The sequence below is a fragment of the Lycium barbarum genome, chromosome 6 (assembly GCF_019175385.1).
Source record: "Lycium barbarum isolate Lr01 chromosome 6, ASM1917538v2, whole genome shotgun sequence".
Classification (NCBI taxonomy): domain Eukaryota; kingdom Viridiplantae; phylum Streptophyta; class Magnoliopsida; order Solanales; family Solanaceae; genus Lycium; species Lycium barbarum.
In genome coordinates this window covers 124,811,385-124,830,804 of record NC_083342.1, presented here as the reverse complement: position 1 = coordinate 124,830,804, position 19,420 = coordinate 124,811,385, and the positions used below count along the sequence as shown (strand labels likewise).

At 34.0% G+C, this 19,420-nt stretch overlaps 2 protein-coding genes across 8 annotated transcripts; both read right to left on the bottom strand.

Moving 5' to 3' along the window:
- Positions 1-1,323: 1,323 nt before the first annotated feature.
- On the bottom strand, positions 1,324-4,139 carry LOC132598615 (COX assembly mitochondrial protein 1). 3 transcript variants are annotated; one of them, XM_060311596.1, is made up of 5 exons: positions 4,035-4,139; positions 3,781-3,919; positions 2,170-2,236; positions 1,750-1,854; positions 1,324-1,642 (listed from the first exon to the last, which is right to left on the bottom strand). In XM_060311596.1, the coding sequence occupies exons 3-5, from the start codon at positions 2,212-2,214 to the stop codon at positions 1,547-1,549; spliced, it is 246 nt and encodes an 81-aa protein (XP_060167579.1). In that variant the 5' UTR covers positions 2,215-2,236; positions 3,781-3,919; positions 4,035-4,139; the 3' UTR covers positions 1,324-1,546. The 3 variants fall into 3 exon arrangements, with proteins under 3 accessions (XP_060167579.1, XP_060167580.1, XP_060167581.1); XM_060311597.1 differs by lacking the exon at positions 4,035-4,139 and having other exon boundaries at positions 3,781-3,967; XM_060311598.1 differs by lacking the exons at positions 3,781-3,919; positions 4,035-4,139 and adding an exon at positions 2,767-3,724.
- A 745-nt stretch (positions 4,140-4,884) lies between these two features.
- LOC132598614 (protein FAR1-RELATED SEQUENCE 11) lies at positions 4,885-17,323 on the bottom strand. Of its 5 annotated transcripts, XM_060311595.1 has the most exons (6): positions 17,115-17,323; positions 16,303-16,374; positions 15,947-16,035; positions 8,228-9,195; positions 6,420-6,863; positions 4,885-5,886 (listed from the first exon to the last, which is right to left on the bottom strand). In XM_060311595.1, the coding sequence occupies exons 4-6, from the start codon at positions 9,182-9,184 to the stop codon at positions 5,269-5,271; spliced, it is 2,019 nt and encodes a 672-aa protein (XP_060167578.1). In that variant the 5' UTR covers positions 9,185-9,195; positions 15,947-16,035; positions 16,303-16,374; positions 17,115-17,323; the 3' UTR covers positions 4,885-5,268. The 5 variants fall into 5 exon arrangements, with proteins under 5 accessions (XP_060167578.1, XP_060167575.1, XP_060167576.1 ...); XM_060311592.1 differs by lacking the exons at positions 15,947-16,035; positions 16,303-16,374; positions 17,115-17,323 and adding an exon at positions 10,191-10,407 and having other exon boundaries at positions 8,228-9,184; XM_060311593.1 differs by lacking the exons at positions 15,947-16,035; positions 16,303-16,374; positions 17,115-17,323 and adding an exon at positions 10,191-10,406 and having other exon boundaries at positions 8,228-9,250.
- Positions 17,324-19,420: the final 2,097 nt, after the last annotated feature.

Here is a 19,420-nt window from a genome sequence, read left to right as displayed (position 1 = left end):
ATTTGGTTCAAGAGATATCAGTTATAAATATGTTATGTGGTAACAATGTCAAAAGTTATTCATTTTCGCAGTAGGTTTGGTCCTACAAGATCGTTTTCTTGGTTAGTTGTACCCAAAATATTTGCATAGAATAATAAAGATTTTATACCGGAGCCATACAATCAAATATGTACTTGAAGCCAAACTTAATAAGCATTATTAGAATCACTTTATTTGCGGATTTGAGACTTGATTAGCAAGTAGTAACACCATGTAATATTGTCTTGTAAATATTTATGTTAGCATTTTTAAATTAGAATTTAAATTAAAAAATTATGATTTTTTTAAAAAAAGGTGGGCTGACCCGACCAAGCCCGCAGCCCACGTAGTAAAGAGTTGGGCTTGTTGTTTTAAGGCCATCAAAATGATGGGCTAGCCCAGCCTGACCCATCAAATCCCAAAGCCCGCGTGGGCTAGCCCGGATGAGCTAGGCCAGCCCTTTTTGGACAGCTCGACTATGGTGCCCTTTAATTTTTTACGATGGGGGTGATTGCGTATAAATATATGTCCCAATTTTGGCGTCTTATATTTGCTTTTATATCAATGCCTATTTCAGAACTGGTGCTAATCCCCCCTCCTAGTAGTTGTGAACTTCTAACAAATCTGGAAGTCTAAACTTTTCTTTTCATATTACTCTAGGAATACAATCATTTCTCTTTAACAGCACAATCACTTTGCCTCCCCCTTTCTATTTTAAAGTATCTTTTTTTCTCCCTTTGTGTGTCACAGCAGGTAGAGCACTACTCACATTTTTATTTTTGATAGGTATAGAAATAGTGCTACTTACATTTAAATAACAGCAAGAGTCCATTTAAAGACCACATTGGTCATCCAGCAGAAACGTATGCACTACAGGATCCAAGTTCCGAAAGAAACTTGGCTTACAACTTGTAGTAGAACAATTCATTTAAGGTACCGGTTCTCCATCATTCAGGAAAAAAGGCATTATTGATTTTCTGCATTCTTTTCCCCTTCGCATTGACTTCATCTTAAAATATCCAAACAAGATCTATATTTATTCTCATGTAAGACTTTTTCATCGTTTTCTTTCCCATATTACCGTCTTACCAAACCTCAAAAGTAGATAACAAAAAGGTAAGATAAAACTCAAAAGAACCAAACTACTGCACTTCTATTAATTTTTATAACCGAGTGCAGGATCAGCTTGCGTACACCTCGACTAATTCCACAGGTACCTGCTACTTCCCACTAGCACGAACCTTCATTCAGTTCACGCAATCAGTTCACTACTTTGATTTTTGACATTTTCCAGGCACCCAGATAGAATGGTCTGATCAGTTGCTTCTATAATTTATCAATTCTTGTGTCTATACATCTTATTCCACTTCAACTAACATAAATAATGGAGATCGATGAAAACATCAGAATAGACAAATGACAATTCTATTCACCAATCTTTCTCCGATAAACCCCAACCGTTAAACTTTCCTTCATGTGTTGGAATAGTGCACAACAGTGTCTTGAAAAAAAAAAACTCTTATTACCATCATGATTGCAGGTCAGCAGTTTCCTTCCTGTAAGCCTGGAGCCTCTCCTTCAACTTCTTGCTCTGTTCAAAATTTGCTTTCCTCTTTATAGCTTTCTGCAGAAGGGCATCTCATTTCTTTTAGTGGCTCATACATGAATTACATTGAAGATGATATTTTCAAAAACATACAATTTCATATTAGGTAAAGCAAGAAACCTTACTTCCTGCCTGAAGCACCTGTCAAGCTTTATTTTCAGATCTGTGCATTGCCCCAGGAATTTCCCTAGTGGGTGGTCTGTATGACACTTCTGAAACTCTTCAATTATCTGCAACACAGAGGCATAGCCCTCTTTATAGTGTATTTGAGATGTTTTGACAATTATTTCTTGATGTTTGCCAATAAAAAGAATGAAATAATCAACAATTATGATATACACCACAACGTTGAGACTACATGTCAATGCGAATAAACACATGCAAAGGAACAGCCATTAAAATCAATTTCAAACAAGAGAGAGAGAGAAGGGAACAAACACCAGTGCAAGTATCTGACCATAGATTAACATAGTAAAATGAGCAATCAGTGCTTCAGAAGCACAAGATGAACTCTGATTCTAATTTTAACAATGCAAGGAACTTACATCAGCACATAAAGGGTGCCTATGCAGAGTCAAAGGCGGATGCATCTTCTTCCCTTGAGTTCAAAACCTATAGAAGTAAGAGAATTTTCCAAATAAATATTTCCCCTTCTCCATGAATTAAGAAAAATATACAAAGAACAAGAAACAATAGGACAAAAAAATAAATCATCAGTGAAACAAGTCTGCATTTAAGGGGAAAAAAAAAAAGTAACTTGCTACAAATAAAAGTCAAGTACTGGAAACTTCTTGAGAAATAATGGATCATAGTGAAATGGTGGAGGATAGTTAAACGTACAACAACAAAAGAAAAATATCTTGTGTAAAGTCTAATAATCTAGTACATCTCCTTTTTCCCTCGAAGTATCTTAGATTTCTTTCGACCAAATAGCATTTGAGATCAAGTAACAGAAACCTCTATAACAATGCATGACACTTCTGTAAAAGCATTTCACATTTTCTTTCTTATTTGCAACTACTCTTTACCTTTTTTTGGGAAAATGGTAATGTTGTATTCCTCAGCATTAAGGAAATACTGGCAACCATCAGGAAACAAAATAAAAAATAAAAAATAAAAAAAAAGGGAAAGAGAATACTTACAGAGAGCCTAAGAAATCTACAAGATCTATTTCCCCTATATCTTTTTCTTTACACCAAAAGTAAAAAGATACAATACAATTCCATTTAACTATGTGAATGGAATTGGACCTATCTTCAAAGCTTCTACTATTCCTTTCCTTCCACACTGCCCACCAAATGTAGTGTCGGACTATTACCCCACCATTTCTTTTGGCTCTTCCTTCCTCCTCTTCTAATCTAGCAGCTCAACAAATCTGCGGTGTTCTCAGGCATGGTCCATTTTGTAGTGACATTAAAGAAAAGTGACCATGATCTGTCCGTTTTTCTTTAATACTTCTTGTGTCAAACAGGCCCTTCTGACCACCAACCAAGTCAACTACTCTTTACTTTTCTGCTGATTTAACTAGCCCATCGCACCATATGCTCCACATCCAAAAGAGCCTGTAAATGCACTTCATATTCTGTCTTTTTCTCTACTTATCTTCATTTTAACTACAACTATTGCACCAAAATTTCTGCACCCAACCAAACCTTACTTTGCATTGATCAACAATGTAACCAATTATTAAAGCGACATCAGGCAAATCAACTAGTCCAGTCGATCAAACCTTCTCAAATATCTAAAAGATCACAGTGAAAGTGTAACTCCCTCTCCCCAAAATAATCACGAAAGGTACCCACAGTCTTCCACTCAACGCGTCCATTTATTGGAAAACATTTCCCTACTCTTAATTCCTTGAAAATCATATATTGGTTGACCTAGGAAAATCATAAATTACCTCAAGGGGAATTAGCTGCATCATATCAATACTTGTTGCTTTTGTCTACACAGGTTTGAATTGCGCTTATGGTTGTAATATAATAGAGTATTATTTTTATCAGCTGCACTGATCTAAGACCTCACTGTGTTTATCAAAAGAGAGTCTTTATATTCTAGTACAACTCAAAACCCTAACAATCTCAAAACTCTTATCACAAACAAATCACTCAAATTAATATCTAATACGTATTGAAAAAAGGCAAAATAAGAATTACCTGATCGGAGGAGCAGATAAAACTAGGGATCCGACTCTCTTTTCCGTTTGCCCTTAATTTTATCTTTGACTATTTGTATAGTATTTGGGAATTTGGTTTCTTTCTGATGTGGAATGTTTTACTCCTTTACTTTATTTCCCTACAATTAATAGCAAAATTAAAACAAATTAATATCTCATTGAATCTATGAATGTTGATTCACTTACTTTTTTAAAACAGTTTAAGTATTAAAGTAATACAGTATTAAACCTTACTTGTTGCTGGTTGTTGTGCCGAGGGTCTACTTGATAGCTCGTTTGATCAAGTTTGTTGGAGTTCAAAAGTGCTTATTTTTTTTCTAAAAAGTGAGTATTTGATCAAAAGCAAATAATTGCTTATGGAAGTAGAAGAAGCTAAAAAAGTAATTTTTCCCCAAAATTTTTTTTTTTTAAAAAGCATTTTTGAGAAAATACACATAGAAGATAGAAACACTTTTTAAAACTTGATCAAACACTGTTCAAAAATGCTTTTAAATTAGGGGATTTTACACTATATGCCAATTATGGTAAAATATTTATCCGTTTTAGCCCATCTTTTTTTAATTACTCGCCATAGCCATTTTTTTCCTCTTCATTTTTTTATTAGTCTTATACATTATTATACACTTTTATACAAAGTTTATACATTGTCTACAGTAAATATACAAAGTTATATATTGTTGTATAATATTGTATACTAGTCTTAAACATTATTATACAGTTTTATATAAAGTGTATACATTGTCTACAATAGGTGTATAAAGTTGTATATTGTTGTATAAAAGTGAATATTCAAGTTGGGCCATGAACCGTTGGGCTGTAGGTTTGTAATTTAAAATATGAGCTATGAATATGTAATTTTGACCCATAAATTATTTATAAGTGAAATTTCCCCTTTAAATTAATTGCCCCAAACACAAACTCCCTTCTCAACAAAAATATATTTTTAAAAAGCACTTTTCAAAATAAGCTAATTTTAAAAAGCTAAGGTTATAAACACCTTCAAACAAAAAGAGAAGAAATATGAAAAAGCAACAGAAATTGTGTGGTTTAGCAAGACGACACAACTTACTTTGCACACAAGAAAAGAGTAACAGCTAATAAATGCATATTAATGAAAAACCAGTCGAATCAGTGAGTATTGGATAACTAAATAATTATAGAAAAAAACCCAATACATGCACAGAACAAGAAAAATCTGATTCTTAGTCTTTTTCTTTCCCCTTCAATGCAAAAGCAGCATATAAAGTTAATAAATATATTGCCTTTTTCATGTTTTCCCTGGAGCACAAAACTTTACATATCGGTTTATCAGATTTTGGAAAACACAATCTGCAAATCTGTCATATAAAGGGTATCAAGCCAGCTCTCAACTCTTTACACACTAGCTAGACAAATTTCCCCTGTTTCATCTCTTTTGTCCCTATTTTCTACAAAAATTCTGGATGTAATCAAAAGTATTTAACTATAATCAAAGATTTCTCTGATTTGAGGATAACTCTCTGACACCTTGTGAACAAATTGGCTGTTCTCTTATCCTCGATAGAAGGATTGAAACGTTCTCTGTTGCAATGTCAAGACGTTCCCTTGACTTTGCTGATTCGGTTACTAGAGTAGAAACCATACTCTGCAATAATTGAACCCTTTCCATGTGGTCATTGTGAGTATTTTGAAGAGCTTTTGTTGATGGTGTACTGATTCTTCGCCACCGGTGTGGCAGATATCTTTCTGGTATTTGAAAGCAGTTTCCTGTGGACAGAACACGGAGAGCATGGCGACAAAGTATTCCAGAGAACTCAAATTGGTGGCAGCTGCAGCTTATGATGCCCTCTCTTGGAACCCAGTAAACTTTCCGTCCACCCTCAAGTTTTGTGTGGTGGCGGACGAGGAAACCATCTTCCATCTGAAATGATGCATAATGGGCAGCCAAAACAAGTTGTTCTTGAAGCTTAGAGAACGCAAATGGTGTCAGAACTGTAGCAGCGTGTGCTTCCATGGGAGCACCTGTTTTAAGGCATATATTTTGTAGATTTTGCTGCATAGTCTGCTGCTCTCCAGTTTGATCCTTAAAATCAACTGTAACAGCCACCTGATAATCCAAACTATGTAAATCAGAAACTTTTCTTTTTTGTGATAACCAATGACAAGACAGTGAAACGGGATGTAAAGCAGAAACTTTTAGTAAAAACATATAATGAACCAATCATCACCACCTTGAGTGGTTGCAGTAATCACGTCAAGTTTTTCAAAGTATTGAACCATCTGTTGCATTCAGTAATCACCTCAAGTATCCTATACACCACAACAAGTAATGTGTGTATAAAACCTTTTAAAAAAAATAAAAGGTGTATAAAACTATACTAAATTCCTAACCTACAATAACTCAAGGGGAGGGTGGGAGGAAACAAGAGCACAGCAACAATGAGTGCTTCTATATCCTGCCAATTTTAACATTATGAGTAACTTTGGGGCTGTAGCAGATATCAAGCTTCACCTAGGATATCAAGTCCCTAACCTTCATCTGGCCTTGAAGTGGTCAAAAGCATTTATTTAGCACTTTTAAGAACATTATAGCACTACCAGTAAATAAAAAGCAGCACAATTAAGGTCTAGATAACATACTTGTTCGACAAAATGTGCTAGCCGGGTTTGTGCACTCAGAAACCGTTGGATAAAAGCATTGATTGACTTTGAGTGGCCTGCTGTGGTCATGCCAGCAAAGGTGTGGCTCCTAAGGTATGGCAGCGCCCACAGTGATCTCAAGGCAAATAGACTGGCAATATGCCTGTTTGTATGCAGTCCGAATGTGTTCATCATGTCTCTCCAACCCAACTCAAAGTCCTCCACAGATTCCAAATTATAGAGCCGGTTAAACTCAGCCTTCCAGTCATTGTAGCGCTCTCCTAAAACAGCATTAAACCATGACGGAAACTTTGCCACGATAAGCCAAATGCAAAGGGCATGCTTAGTTGTGGGCATCTCCAAGTTAATTGCCTCTTTGAGACACATATTTTGATCAGTTAGTACTGTTTGTGGAGCCTTCCCATTCATGAACGCCAAGAATGTCTTACACATTTGAAAACAAAGAAAGTATCAACAGAGATTCTGAAAAATTGTTAATATAGTCATATATACACACCATTTTCATATTTAACTTGCATATTCTCCTCTTTTTTCCAAAATTTTCTTCTCCATCTATTGAAGCAGGAACGAGTAGTCTGAGAGGCATTGAAATATTCCTAAGTCAAGATGTGTGTACCATAAAAGCTTAAAAGTATTAACTGAGATAATAAAGCAATATCAATATTATCTGATCTGCCAAAAAAAGAAACTATTACAGGAACCATTTTCCTAATAGAAACTATTAACATTCCTGGCCTTCCAAGACGCAGTTCCATTATTTCAAGTCCACATATATTTGAATTTCCTTGAATATAAGACCAAAAATATTATATGGGAGTGAATGTTGGGCCGGTCCAACATATTCACAAGACAAGTGTTGTTGAGGTGCGAATGCTAAGATGAATGTGCAGTCATACAAGATTAAAAATGATAACATACGGCAGAAGGTGCGAGTAGTGCACCTCCAGGATAGGTTTGTAGGTGCGGAACAATGGTGAGTAAATGTGTTAAAAGAGGGGACGAGGTAGACCTAAAATCACTCTAAGAAAATTGTCTCGAAAGACCTACAATAGCTTGGAAAGGGAAGAAAAATATCTATAAAGGCAATAACTGAAAAATATCTATAAAGGCAATACCTATTAGTTAGGGCTATATTTTAGTCACATTAGTACATTTACTTTAGGACTTATGTTTTCTAGGAATCATTTAGTTCTATCTGAGATTTATATACTACTAGGAAATATAGAGAACTGCCTATTATCCACCAGCTTTGACCCGTGTGCAACTGACCCTCGGGATTTCTTGGTTATAAAAAAATATAGAGAAAATCTCATACTTCATTGATATTATTATTACTAATACTATTATTTATGTATAATATGGCTCTAAGATGAGCATAAATGGAGCGACATATCCAATGAGGATTCATATCGTTGAACCCAACTTGCTTGGGATTGAATTGTAGTTATTGCAGTTGTAGTATTTATAGAGTATGATCTAGCAGTTACTAACTGCTGCTTACCTAGAAGCATGGAACATGTGACCAGGCACATTATGAATCATAACATGAATTTGGATCGGACAGTTAATATTAGATATCCAGATACCATATGCGTAAAATATGCTAGCTTTATTCCATGTTATTCTTTTAATTAATTTTTCGCTTTGCCTTTTTCCCTTTTCTGGAGAGGGTGGGGGAGTTAGGGTTTTTAAAGAGGGGTAGGGATCTGAGGGGTAGGTAAAGGCCTCCAAGTTGGCCAATGGTTCAGAAATCAGCTGCATGAAATTGTATATTCCACTGCTTTTACCTTCAAAGCCCAAGAGTAGGATCTCATAGTTTCCTCTCGAAGAAGAACACAACCAAAGAAGCATGGCATACCATAGTTGTTCACTCCAACCCATATCCCAAGTGGCATGTCAAAAGCAGTCAATCGATGAGTTGTATCAAAGACCACAGCATCACCAAAAACTTCATATGACTGGATGGATGAGGCATATGACCATGCAATATTTTCCAATCTGTTGTTGGAATCTAGTGAAAAATCATACTTGAAATTGGGATCTTTTTCCTTAATGTTTCTACACATTCTCAACAAGTCTATGCTTTCATCCTCAGGATCCACCTTCCTGAATGATTGAAGCAAATTTCTGACATCCTTCTCAGTAAATGGCAAATAGCCTGGTTCCATACCCTTCTCTAGCTCCATAAGTCTCATCATTTGCTGCACTGAAATTCCAGTTTTTGCAAACATTAGAATACGGCTCTTGTCTGCATCTGATATGCTGCGATATGCAGGAAGAAAGCGTACTTGGTTTGGCTCTAGAAGTTCATGATTATGGTGGTTCATGAAACCAGTCACTCTCCATTCAGGCATTCCTATGTCAGTTGTCTTGCTTATCCGCATATATGCTTGGCATCCACAGCGGGAGGATTTTCTGTTCCTCTGAGGCTTATTATCATTAGCGGCTTTGACAGGAGTGTTGCCTGCACGATGGCAAACAAAATACCGTCTTGTAAGTCCTTTGCCCACACCATCTTTACCTTCTGTGCGGTGACGCCTGATTGAAAAGCCACAGCCTTTAGCAAATTCAGCATAGAATTCATAAGCAGCATCATGAGTGGGAAATCTTTGTCCTATGTATGGAACTGCATCATTAGTGGTCTCCAGAGACAGCCTTGTTTGATCGGGTGATTCTTCAGTGCTGCTTGTATCATCCAAAGATAGAGATCTCTGATCCGAGGGATCGCCATAAAGCACCATCATCTGCTCAGCCTCTTCAGACATTATAAACTTGTCAAGAGACTGCTCACTACAAACCTAGAACCATGTCTAATTTTTTAAGTCATACAAATATTGTAAGACTTCAACAAAATGGTTGCATTTAATATGTTACAATAGATATGCAGTACCAAATCACGTTACCAATAATACAGATACATAGACCTCGCTTAAGTAAATATAGAAGAGGCACTCAATCAAATCAGAAGCCAAAAAAAAAAAAAAACACTAATAGAACAACCCAAAGTTCATTTTGTAAAAGATTAACATCGCAGCTAATATGGACATGTCGTGGCAGAAAATGATACATGTAGACATTCATACGCATAAACAAACGAATACCAAAAAGACCACTTTCTACAGATAATATTACATATACCTTGACATTCTAAATATTGGTATTCACCATTAACTCCACTCAAAAACCAACAAAGAAGTTACTTTTGACTCTCCGTCTGGATTCATATAAATTAAGAGTTAATCTCTACTGACCTCAAGTATTTCTAGAGGACAAAAGGTCAGGAGTATAGGCCCCCACTTTAACTACATACACACACACACACACACACATATCTACAAATGTATGTATGCACATTGATATCTATGTACGCGGTTGCCACAACGTAAATTGGCGCGCCAAAAGAACTTCTAATATCTCAAGCAAATTGGTATATTTGAAAATAGCCAACCAACAATCACACTCCAACTAACTTGATCCTCAAAATATCACCCTTTAAAGAGATACATCTATTCACAAAGGTAGTGGTGTAAAGCACAATGTAAACCTAATAAAAGCTCAAAATCTACAACCAAAACTGCTCAACTTTTACATACTTCCAAGTAAGGCAAAAACTCTAATTTTATGTTAAAATCGTTTGCAATTAAGGCTTTAAAAATTCAACATGTAATGCAGTTAAGCATTGATCAAAGAACCACGATTTTCATCTATTAAAAAAAATTCAAACAGGAGAACTTGTTGATGATTACTTACATAATAATCAGAGAAATTAATAAATCGTTTCATAAATGTTTGTCTCAAGTGGAAACTCCATCAAGTTGGCGAATGTATTTGCATCTATAAATACGCGCGTAATAGCTTTGTGATTGATTAATTATCCGTTTCGAGTTTTGACAAGACAAATGTTTAAAAGTGAGGAAGAACCCTAATTTGCGCAGGTATGTGATGATACCTTTTTATACCGCGGCGCACGTTTAAGAGATTTCGTCTATTTTGTTAGAACAACGGCGTCGTCTGTTATCTAATTATCATTCTACTCAATACTTTGGTATTTTCTAAAAATCAACTTAACCGACCGCACCGTATCAAATCGATTTTTAGATTTATTTTAATAAAATTGATAATTTTTATGTACATTTGTAATTGTACCAAATAATTAGATAGATTTATAAAAATTAATTGAGAAAATATCTAACCCATACATGTGTAAAATATATTTTATATATTAATTTAAAAATAATAAAATAATTTTTTGGATTTAGACCCTAGGTGATAGAAACTACTACAATCCGACAACATAATTAATACCCCAAAGTCTTATTACTGAAACCTATTATAATACTCATATCAAAACTAAATTAGTTGTGACATTTCAAGTAGCAACTAATAAGTTACATAGTAATCCAACAATCTTGGATAGCAAGATATAAGATATTAGATATCTTTCCTTCGGTATGATTTAAATTTTCCTTATTGGATACTTAGTCTTCTGAGTAGACTCGGTTCTTGAGTTTTATCTTGATTAATTTCTTCTCGCTCGTGTGATCAAAATTATATTTTTGGTCTTTGTTTGACATTGTTTTACGTTACCGTAAAATAGGGTGATGAGTCTTTATTTTTGTTGTCTTTCATGTTTTTCTTGATTCATCATTTTCAAACACTAAAATTGCCTAGAGAGTTTCTGCCAAAGTCACACACAAGTATACATGTTAGCATGTTCTATCTTTTACTAATGACTTTTATATTTTTGTATTTTTTTAATACTGAACCGTATCAATATCAAAAAAAAAAAAATGAGATGATGGAAAGGTTTCGAAAAGTCTATTTTTAGTTATACAAAATAAAATAATCAAAAAATCAGTATGATATAAATTTTATAAACTAACCATCTGAACCGTATCATTGACACCCCTAGTTCTCGATTCAAATTTATACAAAACTTTAATTTAATAGTGGCAAGAAGAACCACCCAAGTTTGGCGAATGTCGTATTTTAATTTTTCTATTGCTGTAACAAACTTTTAAATCTCTCGTAATTCACCAGGCAGATGACCCAATGGCAAACATGTTTCATGTATAGTGGTTGCAGCCTGCACGGTCTAATACGTTTGCGTATTTCAAAAAAAAAAAAACGTTAACAGGAACATAAAAAAGTATGCGGAAAACAAAAACACATAAGAAGTATCAGGGAAGTGGCTACATTTTAAAACGTTGCAAATATTGTATATTTTTCTCAATAATAGCTATAGAAGTGGATACTGGTGCACTCAATCTGATTGCTACTTTTTTTTTTTTTTTTGCGCGGATTGGCCTTTATTTGGGGTGGTCTTTAATTTTTGTCTTTCAAATTGGTAGTATTTAAGTTTTACCCCTCGCTTAACACCCCGATATTGTGAGTTCGAACCCCAGCTCAGTAAAAAAAAAAAATCGCGATGCAGAATTTCACGAGGCAGACTTTGCAAAATTCTGTCGCAGAATTTTGCAAATCTGTCCAGCAAAATTCTGCCAATTTGCAACGCACATGCAGAAATTCTGCCTTTGCTATGTAAATTCCGTCTGAAGGCCACAATTTAAAGACCACCATTTTGAGGTCTAAAAATGAAGACCACCCCCAGCGAATGACAATCTTGCAAATTGCCCATTGCCAGCCTCTCTCGAGTAAAGCCCGCTCATTTTTATACTTCCAAAAGGAAGTTTGAAATAAAGCCCAAGCTATTTTGGGCCGAAAGGAAGCTCACCAGTCGAATTGATCTGATGGAAGCTATTTTCAAATGGGCGATTGACCTATATATACATAATAAAAAAGTATTTATAAAATATAACAGAAATTTTCTGTTTACAAAACATAACAATATATTTCTTACAAAATGTATAATTTTCATTCCAATTTTTTTTTAATAATTTTCTTAAAATTAAAAATCATTTTTCCCTGCTCATGGCTAAAAAAATGACTCAAAATTTGGTGTATGAAAAATATATGACATGAGTATATCTCGCTCCAAGCTTAAAAGTTTGCTCATGAAAACTGTATGAAAATGTATCAAAAGTGTATATCTGGTTCAAAACTTAAAAAATTTGCTCAAAATTGTGTATGAAATATGTATATCTCGCTCGAGGCTTAGAATTTTGCTCACATCTTTCGTGTATAAAGTTCAAGTTATGTTTCCGAAAAATTAATACAACTACAATAACATTGGTACAACTTTCATATAATATTTAAGGCTTAAAAAAATCCCTCAAAATTTTTTGTATGAATGCGTATATCTCGCTCAAGACTTAAAAAGTTCGCTCAAAATGTTATGTATGAAACATTTTGCTCACATATATACATTTCATACATTTTTCATACACGAAAGTTTGAGTGAATTTTTTAGACCTTGAGCAAAAAAAAAAATTATAATAAAAAAATTAAAAAATAAAAATAAATAAATAAAAAAGTATGGAAAATGAAAATTCGTTATATTTTGTAAATTTGTTGTTGTGTTTTGTAAATAAGGAAAACTATCGTTATGTTTTGTAATAAAGAGTCTTAACTAGGTACCTTATGTCATTTTCCTATTTCAAATTGATGTTAAATATTACTCCTAAAAAACAAAATAATTAACCAATGTCACAAACAATAATACCAATATATGTACCAGCACAATGCGCGGTCAATATAAAAATAAATCGATTATGTAAAATTATTACTTGTTTGTTTGAGCACATTAAATGTAATAAATTTTATAAAAATTGCAAGTGTAACTTTTGTTCCTATGCAAATATATCTCAGAAAAAAATTTATGAAATCAAAGATGATAAAAAATTATATATATGTGTGTGCGCGCGCGTGTGACACATGCCTTCATATACATTCTTATCACTAAACAATAATTAATTACTATTTTTCTCATGATTTAGTGCAAACATAGAACATGGATATCAAAGACTAACTTAACAGCTACATTCATTTGTACATAATGCTAAGAATTTCTTCAATCATAGTAAAAGTTACTTGACAACTGATATTTTTTTGTTGAAATAGACTTATAATTTGAATATTTTTTACATAAACCCCATGTACAAATGAGGACTTGTCTTTAATTTCTTAACATAACATATTAATTAAAATTTGAATTTGGAAGAAAATTCAAATGCCATCCTTGCAATATTCATTCAAAGGAATCTTAATACATGTTTATGACGTACTTTAGGAGTCGTCTGTACATGGTTTGAAAGATTTTAAACCATGAGATGAAACCATGATTCGAAATCATGTTTGGACATGAAATTTGGATTTCTTAAGTTGTATTTTTTTTCTTATAGATATAAAAACTCCACAAGTTGTGAAAACTATCAAAATATTCTCAATTCTTATACAATACCAAATGAGCAAGTCATAGTTCATAACAAAATCAATACGCTACTAGAAGGCATTTCTAAAAATACAACATCAATTGATCAAACTTTAGTTAAATAAAAAAGAAAATTTAACATGAATAATAATGTAATTACTCTTTAATATAATCCTCCCACATGATAGACATAAATAAAGGTTGGTAAATAATTGGTGAGAGTAATTGTTAAAAATATCTAAAAACTTATGGGTCTTTTTTTTACAAAATATAAACTTATGGATCAACATTTATATTTAAAAATTTTGAAACCATGGTTTGAAACTATAAGATGAAATGCATGTCCAAACCCCGATGTCATCTCATAATTTCAAACTATGATTTTATATCGCATGTCCAAACGTCTACGTAGTGTTCCTTAATGTAATAAAGTATTAAGGATTAAATAGGATACATTTAAAAACATGAAGTACATTTGTTATCTTTCATCCTTTGGGGAGTCAGGAACCAAAATGACTCAATAAAAATCCAAGTGAACTAAAATACAAAAAAAAAAAAAAAAAAGGTATAAAAGTACTTTTAGCGCAGTAAAATACTGCGCTAAAGCAGTTAACCGTGACGGAGCCGTTAACTGCTTTAATACTGCGCTAAACAATATATTTCTCTCACCTATAGCGCAGTAAAATACGCCATCGGGTTCCACCACTAGTACTCCAGTGGCAAAAAAAAAAAATCAAAACCGCATTGGAGGCGATTTTAAGGTGGTCCCCACATCAAAATATGTCGTTTTCTATTCATTTTCGTCGGAAAAGTTTAGATTCTCGGTATATTCAAGTCAAAGAGCAAGATTCTAAGCTCGAATTTTGGAAAAAAGCGGCGTACAACTCGATTAACACAACCTCACAAAAATCTTCGATTAAGGTTTTTTAATGTGAACTTTTGTTATTAGTTTGTTATATACATTATATTCTACGCATATCTAACATTTAATCGTCGTTAATTTTCAAAAAAAATAAATCAATTTCGTTTTTTTTTTTTTGTTTGATCGAGCTGGGCAGTGGCTATGGCCACTGTTTCCTTTTTTTTTTTTTTGGGCTAACTCATTATTTGTTAAATGTTTATGAATTGTTAATTTGTTAACTGTTTATGAATTGTTAATTTGTTATATGTTTATGAGTTGTTAATTATTTATGAATTGTTAATTGTTAATTGTTAATGATTATTATTTTGTTAATTGATTATTTGTTAAATATTGATTATGAATTAATTAGTTGTTAAATGTTGATTATGAATTGATATTTTGTTAATTGTTAATGAATTATTATTTTGTTAATTGATTATGAATTGTTAAATCTATATTGTTTTAAAAGCATGAATATATATGTTAAATAAAAAAAGATTATCTAAAAAAGAATAGTTAAAGTTCTTTTTTTAATATTTATGTTCACAAAAATAAAAATTATTATGAATTTCATAAATACATACGTTAACGATAAAATCTAAAGTTTGTAGGAAAATTTGTGTTGGCTATCTGGTCAACTAAAAATATATCACATATTCAAAATAGAGTTCTAAACAAATCTTACTGCTGAATTTTGATTCTCAAACTAACTAACTTAAAAGTCTTTGCCATAACATAATTCAAAACCCCGTGTCCTTACTATCACATATTAAATTTAATGCACATTTAATATGACGAAAGTGTCACGACCCAGCCCCGTGGGCCGCGACTGGTGCCCTATTTGGACACCCAAACGGACTTACATACCAGATCAACATATCAAAATTCCATTCCAACTGAACGTACGTTACTGTAAGCAAATACTGAAAATAATTATCATCTTAAGCGGTCGCCCGTACGTAAACATCATATCAAATCCAGTAGGCTGGCGGAATAGACATCGCCCAAATATGCACACACACACACACACACACACACATATATATATATATATATATATATATATATATATATCAAATGGGCCGTTTTGGCCATAATAGTAAGCGGGGCCGCATTAAGACGCAAATCATAATCACAAACGAACAAACATGACCCATGACCCACACATATGACTATAGGCCTCTACAAAACATAACAGAACATATGACGGGACAGGGACCCGCCGTACCCAAATAGTCAAATATATACAGAATATATATAACAGAAGATATGTACCAAAAATATGAGCTCCGAATCAAAAGGAGTGGTCCAAGTGGCGGAATATGTATCCTATACTGGAGGATCACCAAAACGAACATCCGTACCTGCGGGCATGAAACGCAGCCCCCGAGGAAAGGGGGTCAGTACAAAATTGTACTGACTATGCAAAGCATGAAATACAGAAATCCGAATCATAACCGAAGTGAGGAGTACAGAACATGGGTACAAAATGGGTATATCAAAATCTGTACATAAAGTATATGTATATATATATCATGCAAATAAAAATCATGCATAAGGGTCATGCCATATGTCATTCATTTATTTCATAAGGGTCATGCCAAAAAGGAAGAACGCTAAGCCTTACATACCTCGATCGCTCACTACCAAATCTCGATCACTTGCCAAACAAATCCCGACTCAAGTCTCGGGCTCTCCAATATCTACAATAATATTATCAATTTCCAAAAATTAGCTACTAGTACTTAGAATTTTTAATTTTAATTAGTATTTGTCTACCGAAATTTCGGCAGCACCTCCCCTGTAAATTCAACATCCCTGAGAATTAAACTCGGTCAAATTCATCAACAACCATACCAACAACCAAACCAATAACATCAAAAACCATTTAAAATGCATTTCAACACTAGTAACCTTCCTTTCAACATAATTCATCGACATTCAATTCAACTACAAATTTTTCAAGCCAATATCGACACATACACATTCATTACCAATTCAAGATCATTCAAAAGCATTTCCAACGCATTTCATACCATTTTACAAAGTATACAAAATTCCACCAAGACTAGAATTCATCCGAAATCTCCAACCTTTGACACAACATTCACAACACATTTTTCATCTTCCCATTTCATCAACAACAACCACAATTTACACCTTAACAACTCTATTTCCATAATTACATAAATTTACAATAAAATCACAAAATTTCCCATAACAACTTAACAACAATTTTCATGCCAACTTAAACTAGAATTCTCCCATTTGCATAAAAAGGCCATTACAACACAATTAACATAATAAATAAATTTTTAATCATTTCTCTCCATCCACCCATTTTCGGCCACACACACATACCCATAACACAAGATTTTTATGCTCTACATTCATTCCCACATATATATAAAATTCTTCTAAGCTAAAAAGAGTAGAATCTTACCTTTTCCAAATTCCCCTCTTCGAAAAAAAAGTACTCTTTTGCTTCCAAAGTTGTATCACATTGAAGAGGGTTTCCAACTTAATAGGAATTCAAGAAGAAAGATATTTTTAGATCAAAGTTGAAGGACTTGATTTATTTTTTTTCTAGCTTTGGCCGAATGGCCTCCTGCTCACTCTCTCTCTCTCTCTTTTTTTTTTTTGTTGCTTTCTTGAAACTTCTAACTAAAATGATGAAGGGCCCTTTATTTATTTGCTACATGGATGACTTAATTATGGGCTTGGGCTATTTAATGCCCATGGCCGGCCATCACTATACTCTTGGGCCTCATTCTCTCTTATTTTTTTTTCTAGCCCAATTAATTATGGGCCCTATTTTGTAATTCCCGAAACTAATTTCCAAAATTCCTAATTTTGCCCTCGGCCTTCTTCCATATTTCCACATCAATATTTCATGAACATCACACTTGTATTAAATAAGATAAAAACATAGCCTTATTTCTTACAAGTCAACATTATTTCGAATTTCCCGAATATGCAAAAATACGGGATATAACATAAAGTTATGATGAAAATAATTATTTTCTTCCAATATTTGGTTGGAGAGTGAAAATAATTTTTGGAAAAGACTATCTAATAAAGATTGATAAAAAAATTACCAAATCAAATATTCAGAATCGTGCGAGGAAGTTAATATTTGATTTTTATACATTCAAAATAAATATTGTATTCAAGATAATAAGTAGATATTATTTTTTCAAGTTGCTTATCAATAGAATATAAATAATATTATAAAAATCGACAAGAAATATTCGTGCAACGCACGTACATAGAGACTACATACCCCCAAAATTTAGTAATCTCCTATTATGTTAATTATGCCATTGTTACTTTATTTATTTGTGAATTTTTTTATCCCATGTTAATTATTCACAAGATATAATACCACATAATTCACATATTCCCTACAAATTATTAATTAGTTAATATAATTTCTCTTTAATTTCAAGAATAATGACTAATTTAGTTTGTACAGACCAGACTCTTTCATGGATCCGAATGTTCCCCCAGGGCCTGATGATCACCCGGGGCCCGATGATAGATCAGTATTGTCTTTGCAAGACAATCATAGGTCAGAGTTATTATGGGCTGGTACTATAGGGATATCAACTAGGCTCCGTCCCCGTAGGCTGCAAAGAGCGTGGACTCTTTTACACCAGTGCCCTGCACACCCCCGCGTCTTAGAGATATTGTTTCAGGGTGACATCTATCGTTGCGTGGCAGTTGGTCGGGTATAGCATGATTAGGCGCTTATTACGGCCATGGTTGAGTGGTGGAGGCAGGAGACACATACCTTCCATCTTCGCACCGGTGAGGCCATGATTACACTTCAGGATGTGGAGGTCCTCTTTGGATTGCGGGTAGATGGAGAGCCATTATACACTCGGTACGAGCCTCCTCCCGGTAGTACATGTGTACGGGGTATACGACATAAAGCTGCTAATTGCAGTTGGAATAGATGCAAATGAAGCTATATTCCCTCTAGCTTTTGCAATTGCAGCTAATGAGAGCATTAGTATGTGAGATATGTTTTTGGACCACTTGAGGCAACACGTTATTAAGGATCGCATGGGAATATGTGTGATCTCAGACAGAAATGCTGGCATATTGCACAATATGTTTAATTTGCATGGGTGACAACTGCCTTTGCCTACCATCGTTATTGTTTAAGGCATTTGAAGAAAAACTTCCAAAAGGCATATCGAAGCCCAGTACTTTGCAATTGGATGTGGGCAGTTGCAACAGAGCATCAGGAGAAAAAGTTTCACCTACAGATGGAGATTAGGCGGGCGGATGAGGAAGCCTTCCACTGGTTGAATGCAATTGATAAAGATAAATGGACATTACACCAGGATCAAGGTAGGAAATAGGGTATGCTGACAACAAACAGCTCTGAGTCATTCAATGGCTTGTTGAAATCTGCACGGGGACTACCCGTCACCGCAAAGGTGAGAATGACTTTTAAGCTGGTTGTGGAGCGATTCGTCAATAGATCAAATGAGGCCAAAGCACTTGCGGCAGAAGGTCTAAGATGGATGCCAAAATCGTCAAAACTGTTCGAGTACCACAAATTTAAGGCTCAGCAACACGACCGGATGGAGTATAACTATGCAGAGCGCATATTTAAACTCACAACAAGTGTGAACCAAGGTAAAAGAGGTAACGTCCACACAATTTTGAGATTCTAAGAGCATGTACATGCGGCAAGTAGCAATCATATCACATGCCATGTTCTCATGCCTTCAAGTG

Coding starts and splice junctions, on each gene's coding strand:
- LOC132598615 (XM_060311596.1), bottom strand. CDS start 2,214: ATGCATCCGCCTTTGACTCTGCATAGGCACCCTTTATGTGCTGAT. Junction 1,855..2,169: donor GGCACCCTTTATGTGCTGAT/GTAAGTTCCTTG, acceptor TCTGTGTTGCAG/ATAATTGAAGAGTTTCAGAA. Junction 1,643..1,749: donor ACAGGTGCTTCAGGCAGGAA/GTAAGGTTTCTT, acceptor GCCCTTCTGCAG/AAAGCTATAAAGAGGAAAGC.
- LOC132598614 (XM_060311591.1), bottom strand. CDS start 10,223: ATGAAACGATTTATTAATTTCTCTGATTATTAT. Junction 9,239..10,190: donor TTAATTTCTCTGATTATTAT/GTAAGTAATCAT, acceptor ACATGGTTCTAG/GTTTGTAGTGAGCAGTCTCT. Junction 6,864..8,227: donor CCTACTCTTGGGCTTTGAAG/GTAAAAGCAGTG, acceptor CAAATGTGTAAG/ACATTCTTGGCGTTCATGAA.